General features: G+C 33.3%; 1 protein-coding gene across 1 annotated transcript in view; it reads left to right on the top strand.

The window, feature by feature from the left end:
* The window catches only part of EYS (eyes shut homolog), a 1,637,266-nt gene that overhangs the window by 388,167 nt on the left and 1,229,801 nt on the right, over positions 1-19,298 (top strand). Inside the window, 1 exon segment of the mRNA XM_032341352.1 lies at positions 1,043-1,156. Coding sequence (XP_032197243.1) covers positions 1,043-1,156 — 114 coding nt within the window.

Below are 19,298 nucleotides of genomic sequence, written 5' to 3'. Positions count from 1 at the left end.
CAGCCCAGATTCATTTCACCATTTTAGAGAAAAACATTTAAGACTAGAAAGATTTCCATTCTTCTAACTTGTTAATACCCATGTGTTATGTGTCAAAGCCAATTTTTCTGTTCTTATTCAAAATTAGCAAAAAAAAAAATTAGCTATCAAAAAAGTTAAAAATCAATTCAGAATCAGCTTAGGCTATGTTTTCAATGCTTTGCAAATTAACAAACAATCCAAGTGACAGAAAATGAAAGTCAGCTTTAGAAACACAGCTCTAAGTGGAACATTCATGGGAAATCTGCACTGCAGAACCAGTTAAAAGAAAATGTTAAGGGGTCCCTGGCTGGCTTATTCCATAGAACATATAACTTTTGATCTTGGGGTTGTGAGTTTGAGTCCCACCTTAGGCATAGAGATTACTTAAAAGAAAAAAACAAGAAAAAAAAAAGGAAATGTTAAAACTATATAGTAAATGAATACTTCTGATTTATTTTCTTTCCATATAGACCCGCTTTGTGAAATTAATAAAAAGAAATGTGACTCATCACCCTGCCTCCATAACACTACATCTACAGAGTTCATGGATAAATTCAAATACTTGTTCCCCCCTGGCTTTATTGGTAAGTAACATTTGACAACTGTGCCTTTTAAAAACATTTAGCCCTGGAGAACATACATCAGGATGCTATTGATTCACTAGTACTTCCTTTTTAGTCCTTTTTATTTTCCTAAATTAACATTTGATTTGTATCCCAGTAACTTGAAACATCTATTCTGTCTCTAGAATCCAAAGCAGAAGATAAATTATTTCACATCTAAGCAGACTTTGAATGCCTACCAATTCAGAGGAGATTAGTCTGCATTTAGTAATTCCAAGAGAAGTTGTTGCAGTTTGTAGTAAGGTGAAATGAATGGGTTCTAACAGTAATATGTGTGGCATTTTTTATCTGGATAGTTTAGTCTCAGATATCACCCGAAATGGATTAAAAGATTTGGAAAAATTTAAGAGTTATAACCTGACACCTGGTTGCCTTATTTTTTAATTATTTTTTAAAAGGTTCAAGATATAAAATAAATACAGACTTATGTTCTTCACATCCATGCAAGAATGGTGCAACCTGCATTGACCAACCTGGTAATTACTTCTGCCGTTGTGTGGCTCCATTTAAAGGTAATGAACACCAAGAGAAAAGTAATGCAAACATAATTAACTTTAAAAAGCATTTCTGTCTCTTATCTGAACTCATTTCAGTCTTCCAACAACATTATTAGTCCTTCATTTTCTTAAAGTCCACTTCTAAAGTGACCAACCAATTATCCCTTAGGCAGAAGCTAGAGTGAAATGAGCTTTGTTTATACATTCACTGAAATAGATGAGTTTCTTACTTTTCTATTGGAAAGGCCACGGATGCAACCAAATGATAAAATGAAAAGTAATGAATTTATTGCCAATCTATCATATTATATTTTAAATATTTTTTCCTGTTCTTTCAGTTTCTCAAGAAATTGTCAGGTTTTTTCTTTCTTTCTTTCCATTTAACAAACTAAATATTATTTGTAAATTATTGTGTTGACTAATATATGAAAAGTAAATCTGGATGCTTCCTTGGATTTAGTATATTTTCCTAAGCTATGAATTTGAAAACTAAATTAGCTAGTGTTCACCAAAGAAACAGAACCAATGGGAGATATATCTATGTATCTATACCTATCTGTGTATTATGGCAATTCATTATGTGGAATTGGCTCAGACAGTTATGGAGGTTGAGAAGTTTCATGATCTGTCTGCAAGCCAGAGACCTAGGAGAGCCAGCGGTATAATTTTAGTCTTGAATTCAAAGGCATTAGAACCAGGGGAGAGGATGGTATAAATCCCAGTCCAAAAAGAAATAAAAAACAGCATCTCAACTCAGCAGGTAAGCAGAAAAGGAGCAAGTCCTCCCTTTCTTTAGTTTTTGTGCTACTCAAGCCCTCAACAGATTGGCTGATGCCTGCCCAGTTTGGGAAGGGCAGTCTACTTTATTGAGTCTACTGATCCAAATGCTTGTATCATCAGGAAACACCCTCATAGACACTCCTAGAAATACTGGTTAATCTGGGCACTCTGTGGCGCAGTCAGGTTGCCACATAAAAGTAACCATCACAATGTTCAACTAAATACAATCAATTTAGATATTTTCAAATGTTGCACCTAATTTTCTTAGATTTTCTTATTAATGAAAAAATATAACTGCTGACAAATTTCAAGTATTTTCTATCTATATAAACTTATGAAATTATAGTTCTCTTATCTGTTAACTAGATATAAGAATATACTTATCTCATGGATCTGAATATAGATTAAGTGAAGTAAGTCATAGGAATACTATATCACCTGCCAGAAATTAATCATCATCAAGTATTTAATTATAATTTTAAATAATTTTCTGACATATATATGTAAAAACCATTAAATGTGCACATATGCACTGTTTTCTAATGTTTGGTTAGGTAAGACTTAGTATATATTTATTTAATTATACATCTTTAAAGGTACATAGAGAATTATCTAAGCAATACTAGTAGTGTAAAAAAAATTAGATTTCATTTTAAAAATAATAAGTTTGACTAGCACCTAGATCTTAGTTTCTCATACCATTCTCCAACAAAAGGATCTCTTTAGAGATCTAGCTGATTCTAGAACTAAAATGCAGAATGTAAAAGTGAGTGTGGAGAGTCTTGTAATGCCAGAAAGCAATGAGTACTCAGAAAAAAGAAAACCATGAGACTATGTAAAAGGGACACATGAGCCAACTGCCAAAGCTAGAATAATTTGAGCAAGAAAATAGTTTACCCAAAATATGAAATAAATAGCCATGAGTCCATACTGAGAAAAATAAATGATGGATAAATACATGAGTCAGAATAATAGACACATCTTTTATACAGAATAATTCCAAATAATTTATGAGATACTTTACACTCAAGGAGATTGAACATAACTTCTTACCTCTTGAGTTTGGGCTGCACCTAGTGACTATATTCCGAAGTGCACAGGATGGAAATGGGGGTTGGGGGAAAGTAACATTACCATGGAGAAATCTGACAAACACTACCTAAGTCAAATGACCAATGTTCACATCAACAGTACTTAATTATGTTAATAGCATAGACATATGATATGAAGTAATGAGAATGACACTTTATCATAAGGATTTTTTTCTTAAAAACACATTATCCCAGTCTAATCATGATAAAATCATCAAACAAATCCCAATTCTAAAAATACCTGACCAGTACTTCTTAAAACTATCAAGGTCATCAAAAACAAGGAAAGTCTGTGCAAAAGATTTTTAGTTTAATTCAGTCATAATTATTTATTTTTGCTATTGTCATCCTTGCCAGAGGAGATAGGTCCAAAAAACTATTCCTAAGGCTGATGTTTAAGAATTTACTATATCTTTTTTAAGAACTTTACAGTTCCAGGTTTTATGTTTAGGTCTTTAATTCATTTTTAATTTACTTTTGAATATCGTTTAAGAAAGTGGCCCAGTTTAATGATTTTGCTTGTAACTGGTCAGTTTTCCTGAAGGAACTCATCAATAAATTGAATAAATTCTCCCTATGAGTTGGGAGAAGATATTTGCAAATGATATATCTGATAAGGAGTTAATATCCAAAATATTTAAAGAACTCATACAACTCAACACCAAAAAAACAAAAAGTACAGTTAAAAAATGGGCAGAGGACCTGAATAGCTAGACACTTTTCCAAGGAAGACATAGAAATTGGTCAACAGACCCATGAAAAGATGCTTAATATCACTAATCATCAGGGAGAAACAAATCAAAACCACAATGAAATGAATGAATGAAATGAAATGAAACCACTCCTATCTGTCAGATTAGCTAGTATCAAACAGTTAAGAAATAACAATGTTGGCAAGGAGGAGGTGAAAACTGATCCCTCATGCACTGTTGGTGGGAATATAAACCAGTACATCCTCTATGGAAAATAGTATGAAAACTCCTCAAAAAGTTAAAAATAAAACTACCATATGATCCATCAATTCTACTTCTGGTTATTTGTCCAAAGAAAACGAAAACACCTAGCAAAGAGATATATACACCACTATGTTCATTGCAGTATTACTTAATTATAGCTAAGATATGGAAGCATCGTAAGTATCCATCAATAAATGAATGGATAAAGATGTGGTATACAGCAGAGAGCATATAATACTATAGTAACTCTGGTGACAGATAGTCACTATATTATTGAGGTGAGTATTTCATAATGTATATGAATGTTGAATCACTATGTTGTATGCCTGAAACTAATATAATATCATATGTCAACTATACTTCCACCAAAAAACAAAACACAAGAAAGTCTGAGAAATTTTCCAAACCAGAGGAAACTAAAGAAACATGAGTACTAATATTACATTTGTGGTATCCTGGATTAGATCCTGGGGAAGGAAAAGACATTAGTTTAAGACTAAGAAAATCCTGGGGCACCTGACTCACTCCTTTGGTCAAGTATCCACCTCTTGATTTTGGCTCAGGTCATGAGATAGGGCCCCATGTCAGGCTCCATGCTCAGTTTAGTGAGGAGTCAGTTTGAGATTTTGTCCCTCTTCCTTCTGTTCTCTCTCTCTCAAAATAAATTAATAAACTAAAAAAAAAAAAAAAAGACAAAAAAAATGAAAGAATCCAAATAAAATATGCACTTTGGTTAATAATAGTGTATCAATATTGGCTAATCTGCTATGACAAATGTACTAAAGTTAGATATTTATAATAGTGGAAACTGGTTGAAGAGTATATAATAACCTCTGAACTATCTTTGTAACTGTTCAGTAAATTTAAAACTATTCTAAAATTTTAAAAAGTTTAATTAAAAATAAATTATTGCAAATAAATAATTTCTGATTCAAAATAATTTATACTTAAAACATAGTCATTTTTGGTAATCATAAATGTTTTTACCTTTTCATATACTAAATATTGTAGTATATTTACATATTTACAATATGTACATATTGTAAATTATATGTACATATAAATATTTACATATTTACAAATATACTACATATTGTAGTATATTTACATATTTATAATGTAGTTCCACTCATTATAATGAAGTAAAGAATTCTTCAGTTAATTGCAGTGCCTTAGATTTGTAAAACAAATTAAAATGTTCAATGGATTTTCAAACAAAGACATAAATAAAACATAAAAGGAAAAACAAAGTTGATCAGTTATAAAATGAATGTTCTTAATAGTGAATGTAATATTCTTTTTTGGTAATAATGACATGTAATGAAACTTACAGTACTAAGAATACACTATACTATCAAAAACACATTCTTGACAATTTTTAATTCACTTTTATTATTATACATCAGTCTGCTAGAGAATCTGTCCTGTGTAACAGAACCTAGCTGCTTGTTCCTCTGTTTCCTTGGCTTCTGGCATAAGCTTAAGTATCTTCTATTATTTGGGACCATGAGTTCACAGTGGTAGTTTTAATCTTACACTCTGATCCATAAGAAATGTCCTGTAAGTCTTTTGTTCCCTTTTTTCTTCTCCATTCTTGTTGAGAGTGAGATGTCTAAAAAACTAGAGGAAAGAAGAACCAGAAGATAGAAAAACATTGGTCCCTAAATCATGTAGAAAGATGTCCATGGGTCAGAAGTATCTCCATTGTACTGAGTGAACAAAAAAACATAAAAGTTTGTATTGTGGGGGCACGTGGGTGGCTCAGTGGGTTAAAGCCTCTGCCTTCAGCTCAGGTCATGATCCCAGGGTCCTGAGATGGAGCCCTGCATTGGGCTCTCTGCTCAGCAGGGAGCCTGCTTCTTCCTCTCTCTTCCTGCTTCTCTGCCTACTTGTGATCTCTGTCTGTCAAATAAATTTAAAAAAAAAAAGTTTTTATTGTGGTAAGCCACCAAAATTAGAAATTTTTCTTTGCAGCAACTAACATTATTTATCCTGAAAGTTACCCCTTTAATGCTCATAAACACTTCCTTGAAAATTTCATTGGAATTGATCTTTACAATGCCATGAATAATTATATTTTTGGAAAACATATCTGTGTAATACAGTTATGAATCATTTTTATAGGAAACTTACACATAATTTCTTCTTTTAAATTTGTAATTCTTGGGGAACTTGGGTGGCTCAGTCATTTAAGCACCTTCTTTCAGCTCAGGTCCTGATCTCAGGGTCCTGAGATCGAGCCCCATGTAGGGCTCTCTGTTCAATAGGGAGTCTGCTTCTCCCTCTCACTTTCTCTCTCTCTCTCAAATAAATAAATTTAATTTTTAAAAAAATGCAATTCTTTATTCTCTGATTAAGTTTAAGATTGTTAGCAAGTTTACAATGTTTCCAGAAGAAATAAAAATAATATATAGAAATGCTGAAACTTCAGCAAAGCAATCATAAGATTAAGTTTAAAAATATTTAGTTGAAATGAAACAAGATGCGATAGGGAGGGAGATAAACCATAAGTGACTCTTAATCTCACAAAACAAACTGAGGGTTGCTGAGGGGGGTCAAGAGGAGGGGTGGGGTTATGGAGATTGGGGAGGGTATGTGCTATGGTGAGTGCTTGAAGTGTGTAAACCTGGCGATTCACAGACCTGTACCCCGGGGATAAAAATACATTATATGTTTATTAAAATAATAATAATAATAAAATATTTAGTTGAATCATTAATTCAGTGAGGTCAGTTATTTTGTCTTGAGTAGACAGTTTAGCAAACTATATCCCAGGTAGGAAAATCCAGGCTCCTTCCTATTTTGTGTCTCTCATAAGCACCACCATACTCATTCAGTTGCGTACTATTGATGGCTATTTCAGCCACTACTTCAAGAGTATATGTGCTCTTTGCCTGCGAAACCTGGATTATTTATTTTCTGGCCCTTTCAGAAAACATTTGCTGACGTTTGGTGTAGAAACTTTTATAAGCTCCTTGTGGCTTTCTATTGGTATAGTCCAAGTTTTATTTATTGGTTCTTTTTCTGCATTAATATATATTTTGTTAAAGTTATATACAAAATCTGCTTTTTATAGGAAATGTGTAATTCTGCTCTACTATATTAGGTTAATATAATGGTTTTTCATTTTCAGTAAAACTGATGCTAGAAAAATAATTCATGTTTGGGAATTTATAAATTTGTAAGCCCCCACTTCTTAAATTTAAAGAATATGTACAGTTACTGTTTACCAAATATGTGAATTTGTAATATATGGTGCTTTGAGTGTTTAGGAATATATCATAGTTCAAACATTTTGCCACTTGTAGAAGTTATATTTCATTGCTAGTTATAACTTATTAAAGCATACACTGGAGAAAGGAATTTACCCAAAAAGTAGATTGTGATTATATAGCCTACTTATGGGAACAATAGAAATAATTAGAAAAATCTTTGTATAATTACTTCTGGAGAGCTGAATAATGAAGTGTTTTTATGCATGTTAGTTTCTAGCATTATAATTACAGATGCTCCACAAATAGCATAGGTTTCACACATGTTATTAATGCTATATATCTCTTTTGAAATCTGTAGAATCATTTTCTTCTTTTTAAAAAGAAAAAATAAATATGGATAATAAATTCCTTAACACAACAATTGTTTTCCATGAGGTGTTCATCCATTGGAGTTAGCTACTGGTTAGTTTTGATTTAATCTAGGCTCCCTTCCAAGTTCTAGTTTTAGGAACTGAATTTAGCAAATTAACATCAAAAATGCATTTCCTTCATATAGAAAGGATATTCTTACTTTGTCTTCTGTTTACTCTGAACTGAATTTTTCTTCAGCATGAATAGAATATTTTAACAAATACAGATTGCTTTTCACCTTCCCTAATAGAGGTAATAACTGATTTAAATCAAGAAAACCTAATGCCTTTCATGTAAGAAAGCAAGATTTGGACTAGATACATGTTCTACATGTTTGGACACCACTATTTTGTATTTAAAATAAAACCAAGATGATACAAATCAGTCATTCACAGTGAGCACTGTGGTCATTAACCAGTCTTTTGTCACAGCCAGTCACTGCTTAATGGAGCACCCTCCACTAAAGCCCTCAATGGGCAACACTCTCAAAAAGAATTTAGTAATAATAATTTATTTTGCTGTCCATAATGTACCAAGTATTGGTTTATTATGTTTCTATGTGTGGAATAAATGGTAATAAATAATGCCTCAAAGTGCAAATTTTCTATAAGTGAAACAAAAAGAAAATTATTTGTCATGCACATACATACCCCCCCACACATATCTAGAATTAAATACACTTACTCATCTTCCCTCCAGAATTACATGCAATTGTGTAGGAGTCCCTACTTTAAAAATTCTAGTTATTACTCTTTATTTAAAAATATAATCATATATATTAACTAACTAGAACTTAAATAAAAGCTTGAAATTTTAAAAAATCTCAAAAAATAAAAAGTACAGGGAGTGGAAAAATATATTTAGTCAGTGCCAACTAATCAACGCTTATTCAATCAGCAATTTTAAATTATATCCACAAAATAGAACTGGAGTAAAGAGAAGATGATGATGACCACCTATAACAAAAATTGCTACTGTCAGACTCAGCCAGAACTCTCCTTGCCAGTAAAGTGCTTAAAGAGGTAGTCCCTCACAGAATTTAGAGTGTTTTCCTAGTAGCTGAAGAAGACCACAACTCTCAAAGTGCCTATTACACATTAGTGATACTCTGAGCTGTATTAACGTAATGCAATTCTCTATAGAACAGTATGATTGATAAATCTAAAATCTTAAGTGTATATTTACTAGTAATGAACAAAACTGTTGATGATTGTATAATTCATAAAATGAACCATTTGCATTTTGATTTTCATTAAATGAAGGAATTCTGAGAGAAAATAGTTTTGCATATATCATTGTTAAAGCAATAGTCTGTATTTCTATCATGTTTTGGTGGGAAAAATTACGTTGTTACCCTTTTGTTCTGAAATATAAAAGTTTCCAATATCTAATACAAAGAAGACAGGGCTTTGATGTAAATTACTGTTTGTTTCTCAGGAAAATAAGTGCTTAAACTAATAAGAATGTTATTTTAATAAGGTACATATGTGCAAGTAGAATAGAAATATTGTTCGAGCAAATGTCTTATCTGCTGAAGCTTTAATGACACATGTCCCTAAATGTGTAGCAATTAAGATAAAAGAGCAAAAATGGTAATTAGCCATTAAACATGTTTTCAAAAGAAAGTAAACATAGAAGAAAGAAAACTCAGCAAAATAAAAATGCTTAACTTTGTTGAATGCTAGAATAAAAATGCTGTTTTCTGGATAGGACACTCTATTATGGGAACTTGTAATTAGAAAGCAGATTTAAGTACATATTTTTTAAGTGCTTGTGGAGTGAAAAAGACTAGAATACAGATAATGGAGCAATTAGTTTTTTAGCCTTCACAGCCCCTATCTCAGTCATTCTTGGTTTGAGCTACAATGGGGAGCTACGGATGCTGTAATTAAATGCTCCAGTCTAGTCAATCTATAGCAATACTAAACATTCTTGGAGACCAGAATATTTTGGCTGGAAGATTTCTTCAACTCAACTACAGATCAGTTGAGTATATTAACAAGAAGTCAATTTAATTAAATGCATTTAATGAAAGTAATATGAGTTTTTTTTTTCTTTTTTTCTTTTTTGAAAGTAATATGAGTATTATTTTGGAGAGGTTGGGCTAACTTAAAGGACAGAGTTCATAATAACAATACAATAGAAAAAAAAATTCTTTTAACTGTCTCCTATTTGTTCTCCATAGCAATTTAAACTAGAAGTTTGAAGTACATGTTGGTTTGAAAATGAGTATTATGTTCAACTTCTTGGCGATTACATCATTACCTTTAGTCTGATAGAAATACTTACATGCTGTGGCCATTTAGGCAGTAAGAATAAAGGGAACCTGAGTAGTTGGTAGGTATATTTCTTTGTACTATTTATAAAATCAATTAATTCTACATGCTTCTTTTATTAATTTCTCATGCTGTTTTTAAAGTTCCTCAGTATTTAATATCTTGGGCCAATATTTAATTGTACAATTTCAGTTGTATTCCTTATTAATGAATCAGAGAAGTTGTTTATCAGTTTCATATTCCCTACTTTTTTTCTTTATAACCTATAGAATACATTTGGATAGGTGATTATATTTGGTGATATTTTCTATAAAAATAGCATATCAAAGAAAAAATACTGTTACATACTATAAGTATGAACATATTATATTGAACATGTTACTGAGTTTAATCAACAAGATGTTATAGAGATACTTCTATCTTGGTAATCCAGTATGTGCAATGACACGATGACAGGTCTGGCAGATTCAGAGAAACCCTTAACTATAACCTACATTTTATACTAATCAGTTTTGATTTACATTATCAACAGGGAGTAATGTACCCTTGACATTCAACAGTTAGGGAAGATTATAATTAAGTTGAAATTTACAGAGAAGGATTAGTTTACAATGTATTAATAATAATTTGAACTCTGTAAAATTGGAAAATGATTACACTTTTTTTTTTTTTAAATTCTTACCTTCCTTGGTTTCTAGGATATTACTCACCTTTAATTTCTGGTATTATTCAGCATTATGTATTCAACTCTTTTACCTTTTCACTATATATACTTTTAAGTGATCAAATTTATCCACATATACCAATGACCTCTTTCCTAGCATGTGGAGAAAAATAAACTTTTCCCTTCAAGTTGAAAGAACTATATGTTAATAATTTCTAAACTGCTATGCATATCTTAGTACCATAAATGTTCCAGGAAGAAATTTAAGATAAAATAAAATGGAGTGAGCTGAAGCGAAAGAAAGCATGGGAATTTGAAGTGCTCAAAGATATTCAGTGTTACCAAAATTTATCCTAAGGGCAATGAGGTTGGAAGCACAGTCCAAGTCAGAAGTGTCATCTAAGGAGTACTAGGGCCAATAACCTGGCATTAATCTGGTGAAAAACATAATCAAATATACATTTTGAGAGTTATTCTAAACTCTAAAGTAGAACTTCTTTTTCTTCTATACAAGGGTTACATACTAAAAGACGAAAAAAAATTAGATGTTTGCAATAATTGTTATTGTCTAAAGTATAGATATGGAAACAAAGTTGGAGATGACTGGATAATTTCAGAAGATATTTAGGTGACAAACCAAACAGGATAGTCTTTTATGATGTTCCGATGTATAAAGTGGGGAAAAGAAAAGAATTATGCTCTGATTCTCAGGGTAGATAAAATGAATTATTGCTCTGGAGCCACAGAGGTAGAAGCAGCATGTTAATGAAGAGAGAAATCAGCAGAGCTTCAAACATACTGAGTTTGTCAGACTATAAATTATTAAGGTAGAGGTTTCCCTTAAATACTCCTAATTTCTGTGTCTAAAGCACGGGGGAGAGTAGAAAGGCTATAGTTTACTAAGGCATGAGTTAGGAAGAAATATATAAAATGACAAGGGAAGAATGCTTGGGATAGGCACCGAGGAAGCCTAAAAAGTAAAGAATGGATATAGCAGAGAATACACAATGTGAAGCAATAGGAAAAGCGAGAAAAGAGTGTTTCTATTAAGAAGAAATGCTAAGAAAGTGTCAAATATTGTTGGACAGTCCAGTAAAACTTGCAGTCAATATGGTTCAGAAAAAATAATTTTTAGAGAAACTTTGAAGACCTTCATAAGAAATGTTTCATAAGCATAGCTATTGATGTTGGTGTTGAATGAGGGATGAGGATATGTAGATGAAATGAGAATGTGGAGATAGCAAGACTAGATTACTCCTTGAGAATATTTGATAGGGAAGGGTAAAGGAGATATAAGTCTAAAGGGGAGGAATGAGAGACAAAGTATTTTTTTATCTATATAAAATTTTGAGTGGTTCATGAGGTACATGGATATCTTCCATTTGTGCTTCCAGATCTACTCTGTATAGGAAGCTAAATCATACTACAAGTATATCTTCTGCCTTCTTTTGGGTTTGCCCAGTGTAGGTGAAAAGAAAGGAGGAAGACACAAGATGATTATTCCCTCATTTACCGTTATGAATTACCATTGGCTAGCTATATTCTTTTAGTGATCATCACATCTTCTCTAAGATAGTGTTCTCCACATAGTCTTTTTGTCTCAGGTTCCAATACCAGCTCACTCAACCCCTTCACACTGAATGTCACGAAGACTGCACTCTGTCGGCACTTGGGTGGCTCAGTCGTTAAGACTGCACTCTATCCCTTGTGGTTTTAGTACGCTTGACACACACTTGTAAATAGTTTCTCATTAAAATCTCTTCAACTTTCATTTTGAAAGCACCATCTCATTCCTGCCAGGATCCAGTCACACATGTTAATTTTTGTGTACTTATGGGATAATGTTATCACAACAGTAGAGATTAAACCTACAGGAAATAGAATAGTTAACAGAGAGAGGGCAGTAGAATGTGGTGAGACAAAGATCTAGAATTATGGTGACAACATTAGCTATAGACAGGAGGAGGGACAGATCTGTCATTATTTTAAAATAAATTAACCACTGGAAAAGATGGATGGTAATATTGATTACACTAGACATTTTGGTAGGAATTTTGGAGAGTTATTATCTGATGATATCTGTTTTTGCTAGAACTTGAAAGTGTGGTTACTTTCTATGAGTGATGGGAATGGTAGCATGACTGAGAATTCAGGGACAGTATAAACTTTTTCACATTTAGTCAACTATCCATTTTCCTGGATTATGATGTTGCATTGACCTTTGAAAGTGACCCTTCTAACCATGTCGTTCTATAGGAGCTGCTACTTTGTTACCCTAAGCCAGAGTCAGAAACCATTCTTGGGATTTAGATTGAGAAATTTGAGAAAATGTTGCTCACACTGTTTGACATTCAAAATGTGGAATGTGGGACCACAAATATTGGCAGAAAATTACTTACCTTAGGGACAACAATTTGAAGAAGCATAGAAAGAAGCAGAAAGGTAATATGGAGAGCTAAAAAGTAGCAGAGAAACATGGTAGAGTTCCAGTGACTAAAATACCCATTCCTATGTTTTGCTGCTTGAGCCAATAAATTTCCCACTGTACCAGTGCTGATACTGCTAACGTTCTGTCTCTCTTCTCCAAAAAAAGTATTAGTTGTAAAAATTTAGATGGGATTGAAATTTGATTGGAGGTAGAGATCATAAATTTATGTTGGCATCAGTCTTCAGATTTGTGTGATCTTTCTCCATTAGTGTTCAATAGCTGAAGAGGAGGCACAGAAAAAAAAGAGTTGGATTAACTGGGAATTGAAGAAATACAATGAAAATTATATGTTTTCATATGCCATGAAATTACAATTTCATGAGAAATAAGGGTAATTCAGTCCTAATTCTAACCCTGAAGTTTCACTGGTATGGAAAAACAGCTGTCCTTCAGAGGGCTAAAAGCAATGTGATGTAACTACATTGCAGAAGGTTTTAATGGATCAAGAAGGTATAAGATATGTTCAATAAATAATAATTATTGTGAAAGGTGTATAATATGACAAGATTGGGAAGACAATAGGGAGGTTGATTCATGGGAGAAGCATAGAGCTGTGAATGCACAGTGAATATTTTATTTTGGCAGTTACCACAGTTTTCAGAGATCTTGGATAAACTGGACTTAGGAGAATTTGCACAAAAAAAGATAAATATTAATCCTAGGTAGTTCTAGTAAGAGTGGAACAGCATATAGACAAGCTATTCCTCAGATGACAATTGTAAACTTTGAATGAATTATAAAATCAACTCTTTGAAGGTCTCAGTGGGTGACCAGGAGCAGTAGAAATTAGAGAAGAGTCAGTCCACAAAAGAAACAAACTTGATTGGACAAAATTTCCATTTTTACCCTAGGGCACCTTCAGTCTACACTGTATGGAGAGTGGAAACAATAGCAGAAAGCTGCAAGTGTGAAAGTAAAAACATACTTTGAAACTCCCAGAATAGTAGAAGTGATCCAATAAGGAAGGAAACAAAATATGGAGGAAAAACAAGATCTCATATAAACTGCACAAATCCATGGGTAATGCTTGAATGGCACCTATGGAGAGGAATCCCAAGGTTTCCAGTGAAAGCAACCACTGAAACTATAAGGAACTTGGTAGTTTCCCCTGCTTCCAAACCAGTGGGAGTCTTAGTTTAACTATATCAATGTCCTGCTATAATTAATAACATCATTACTTAGAGGAAGAAAACACAATCCAAGGACAAATATCAAAATAAGGACAAAATTTCATCATAGTTCAAGAATAACATTAAATATTAATAGAGAGACTTCATTCTCAGAATATCCTCATTGTAAGATATCTTGAAGGAAGCACTTCAGGCTGAAGGAAATAATACCAAATGAAAGCTCAGATTTATAAGAAGACATGAGGCCTTAAAAATGAGAAATAGGCAAATATAGAAATATATAATTTTTCTTTTCTTTATTTTTTTAAAACATATAAAACTGTTTAAAGCAAATTTTGTAAGACTGAATTGTGTGGTTTATAGCACAAATGAATATAATATCAATGACAACAGCAATAGAAAATGGGGTAAATGGAACTAAAGTAGTGTAGTATTCTTATATTTTATCTGAAATAGTACAAATTAATTGTAAGTAGACTACACAGATGTCAATCCAAAGAGCAAGAATTTAAGAAATAATGTAAAGAGTCATTATTGTTATAATCACCAGACTAATAAAATATTTTACCAAAAAGAAAACAGTAAAATATATATACACAAAAACTAAACCAAACAAAACCAAAAACAAACAAACAAAAAAGAGATGGATTGAAAACAAAGTTAAATGTGGACATAAATCCAACCAAAGTATAATTAAATTGAATGAAAATGAATTGAAAAAATTCAACTGAATTTCAACTTGTCCAATGGTATAAAAACCAAGACCCAACTTTATTTAGTCTCAGGAAATGCACATAAAGACAAAGATAGGTTTAAAAAATTATAAATGTAGGGGTGCCTGGGTGGCTTAGTGGGTTAAGCCTCTGCCTTCAGCTCAGGTCATGATCTCAGGGTCCTGAGATCGAGCCCCACATTGGGCTAAGAACCTGCTTACCCCCTCTCTCTGCTTGCCTCTCTGCCTACTTGTGATCTCTCTGTCAATTAAATAAATTTAAAAAAATTATAAATGTATACTATTCTATAAAACCATAAAAATTTGATGAAGCTATATTTATATCAGAAAAAAATATATTTAGGTCCAGAAGTAGAAAGTGAAGATCATAGTAATAAAAGATCAATTCATCAGTTACTTCAGCTAACATGTAAGACAACAGGATCACCCCATCAAACACGTCCTGCGATCAAGAGAAATAGTAATAGGTTTTTGTTGTAAGTCTCTATGTCAGTTGTTTGTTACATAAAGATAATTAAAACAAAAATTGGAATGTAGAAGTGACGTGGTCTCATAGCTGAAACCTAACATATGTAGCACTGGAATGATTTTGGGAAGAGGATGCAAGGAGAGTGAGGCAATTTTAATGATGTCTAGAACAGGGAGGAAATTGTTATTAGAGGCTGGAGAAATTAGAATCATGTAGGTATTGACCAAATACTGGCAAGACTTCTGCCTGTGTTAAGGTGGAAGATAGAAAATATACACAGTGGTCTCATAGACCTGGCAAAGAAGATTCCAGAGTAAAATGTTGAAATTACCAAATAGCTTCATTTAGTGGCCCATGATAAAATAGGAGAGGAAGTAGATGAGCTAATGATGAGACTGTTTTCAACCAGATTTTAGAAAACATATTTTTAACTCAGGACTGCTGTGTTGGAAAATAAATATGATTGTTATTTCTAGACTATCCAGCTGGCAACAGATTTTCAAAATGGACTCAGGGCAATGATCAAATACAAGATATTACCAGTGAAATTACCTTCAGGGGAGAGACCAAAGGTGCATGGATTTAAAACCCTATGTTAAGACATTAGAGTAAGTTAAAGCAAAGGCACATAGACCCCCCTCAGTTAGATGAAAATACTTCTAAAAGCCTTCAGGAGATAACATAAATTTCACCCCAAGGTAGATTATGAGGAAATACTTCAAAGAAATGTTTGGGTCTGGCAGGAAGCAAGCTGAGAAAGTTACTCAGGTGCAAACATGAGCCATTACTTATGGCCAGCAGAGTAGACATCAAGGAAGTACTATGGACCAGGGGCACCCAGGTGGCTCAGTGGGTTCAGCCTCTGCCTTTAGCTCAGGTCATGATCCCAGTGTCCTGCGATCAAGCCCCACATTGGGCTCTCTGCTCACCAGGGAGCCCGCTTTTCCCCCACTCTCTCTGCCTGCCTCTCTACCTACTTGTGATCTCTCTCTGTCAAATAAATAACTTTTTTTAAAAAAGTACTATGGACCAGTCTTTACTATGTTTCTACCTTTCCTCCCCCTTTTGAATGTGTGTCCTTTGCACTATTCTTGTCTCTGCCTCTGTTTTGTATATTGGCAATATGGGTGAGCACAAAATTTGTCTTTTTAATTGTAGGTCTCTGAATAAAGAAAAGTTATACTCAAATGCTGAAACAAAGGAATTGTAATCAAGTAGCCTCTTCTATAACTGAACTTAATTTAAATAATGACAGCCCAGATTTTAAGCCAATTCCAATTGGACAAGACATTTGTGAATGAAAATAACATTTTTCACATGGGTGATATGATTTATACTCACCAGAGATTGGACTATAGTTCATCTTTATTGTTCTCATTTTTTTAATTTTTTAATTATTTTTTTAATTTTTATTTTTTATTAACATGTAATTTATTATTAGCCTCAGGGGTAGAGGTCTGAGTCACCAGGTTGACACACTTCACAGCACTCACTAATTGTAGTAGTAGACTACTCTCTTTGCTTAGAGGACCCCTTTCAATAATTCCTGTAGAGCTGATTTGGTGTTCACAAATTCTTTTAGTTTTTGTTTGTCTTGGAAGCTTTTTATCTCCCCTTCTATTTTCAAGGATAGCCTAGGTGGATATAGTATTCTTGGCTGCATGTTTTTCTCATTTAGTGAGAAATATGTCAAGCCAATTCTTTCTTGCCTGCCAGGTCTCTTTGGATAAGTCTGCTGCCAATCTAATATTTTTACCATTGTATGTTACAGACTTCTTGTCCTGGGCTGCTTTCAGGATTTTCTCTTTGTCACTAAGACTTGTAACTTTTACTATTAGATGACAGGGTGTGGACCTATTCTGATTGATTTTGAGGGGGGTTCTCTGGGTCTCCTGGATTTTAAATGTTTGCTCCATTTGCCATATTTTGGAAATTCTCAAAAATAATTCACTCCAGTATATCTTCTGACCCCCCCTCTCTCTTCTTCTTCTGGAATCCCAATTATTCTAATAATGTTTTGTGTTATGGTATCACTTATCTCTTGAATTCTCCCCTCATGTTCCAGTAGTTGTTTTTCTCTCTTTTTCTCAGTGTCTTTTTTCTGTGTCATTTAGTCTTCTATGTCACTAATTCTCCCTTCTGCCTCTTTTATCGTAGCAGTAAGAGCCTCCATTTTTTATTGCACTTCATTAATAGCTTTTTTAATTTCAGCTTTGTTATATATATATATATTTTTTGTTTCTCCAGAAAGGGCTTGTATTCATCCAGACAGGGTTTTTCTAATATCTTCCATGCCTTTTTTGAGCCTAGCTAGCACCTTGAGAATCATCATTCTGAACTCTAGATCTGACATATTACCAAGGTCTGTACTGATTAGGTTCCTAACCTTCAGTACTGACTCTTGTTCTTTTTTTTTTTTCTTTCTTTCTTTCTTTATCTTTTTTTTTTTTTTTTTTTGGTGAGTTTTTCTGCCTTGCCATTTTATCCAGGTAAGAATATATGAACGAGAGAATAAAATACTAAAAGAGTGGCAAAGGTCCTAGAAAAAATGTGTGTTAGACAAATCAGAGGAGACCCCAAATTGTGGGGAGAAGAAAGGGGGTCAAAATTTTTTTTTAATTAAAAAATTTTATATATATCATATATATATATATGAGACTGGTGAATAGAATAGAGCCAGCCACTTGATTTGGGGGTGTATTTTGGTCTCTTAGAAGAAACTACCACCCAAAATTTTAAAGAAAGAAGAAAAAAAAACTATATATATATATATATATATATATATATATATATATATATATATTTATATATATACACACAAAAATAAGGGTGAGCATAGTGAAGGGTTGGAATATGTCTATAAAGATGAAAATTTTAAAAAAATCTAAAAAGGGAGTTAATAAGTTGGTTGGGAAGAGAAATAATAAAAAAGTGGAGACACTTTGCTGAGGGTGGAGACTAAAACAAAGCCCTGTGCTAGGTTTAGTGTATATTTTGATCTATTAGAAGTAGTTGTATTCCAAAATTTTTTAGAAGAAAAATCCCTATATGTAAACAAAAGATAAAATTAGGTACAATGAAAGATAAAATATGACTATAATAATGAATGTTCAAAAAGTTTTTTTTTTAAGAAAGGTATTGTTAAGATAAACTAGTTTAAAAATTTTAAAAGAGGAAAGAGTAAATATTTAAAATATTAAAGTAAGAAAAAAATAAAATTTAAATAATTTAATTAACTTTGCAAGACTAAAGAATCATGGGGAGAAAACCATGAATTCCATGCTTTGCTTTCCTTTCCTCTGGAATTCCTCTGTTCTCCTTGATCCATGAGCTTGGTCTTGGCTGAATGTTCTTGTTGATCTTCTGGGGGAGGAGCTTCTTGTAGTGATTCTCAAATGTCTTTGCCTGAGGCAGAATTGCACCACACTTGGCAGGGGCCGGTCTAAGTAATCTGCTTGAGTTTGCTCTGGGGAGCTTTTATTCCCTGAATGCTTTCTGTAGAGCTCTGGATCATGGGAATGAAAATGACACCCTCCCAATTTTAGGCCTGGGGGAGCTGAGCACTCAGGGCCCCACTCCTCAGTGTGCCCTCGGAGAAAATCATTCAGTCACTCCTGTCTCCCTGGTCTCTGACTGCACCCTGAGCTCACCTGGCCTGTGACCAAGCATTTCTGTCTCTGGCACACATCCCTGTTTGGAGTGTCCAAACCCAGCAGATTCCTGCCTCCGGGGAAGGAAGGTGAGTCTCTCTGGATCTGCTACTTGTGGGGTCCCTGCTCAAAGAGCACTGGTATAACTGTGCCACGGATCACAGTTTAAGGTAACCCTGAGCTGAGCGCTCACTCCTTGGCTCTGTCCCTGTAGCCAGCTTCCCTGCTCTAATACCTGTGAACTCTGCTACACTCAGACACCCTTGGTCATTCTGTGACCCCACAGGACCTGAG

Source organism: Mustela erminea, chromosome 4 (genome assembly GCF_009829155.1).
Source record: "Mustela erminea isolate mMusErm1 chromosome 4, mMusErm1.Pri, whole genome shotgun sequence".
In the NCBI taxonomy this organism is placed as follows: Eukaryota; Metazoa; Chordata; class Mammalia; order Carnivora; family Mustelidae; genus Mustela; species Mustela erminea.
This window is presented reverse-complemented; position numbering and strand designations above follow the sequence as displayed.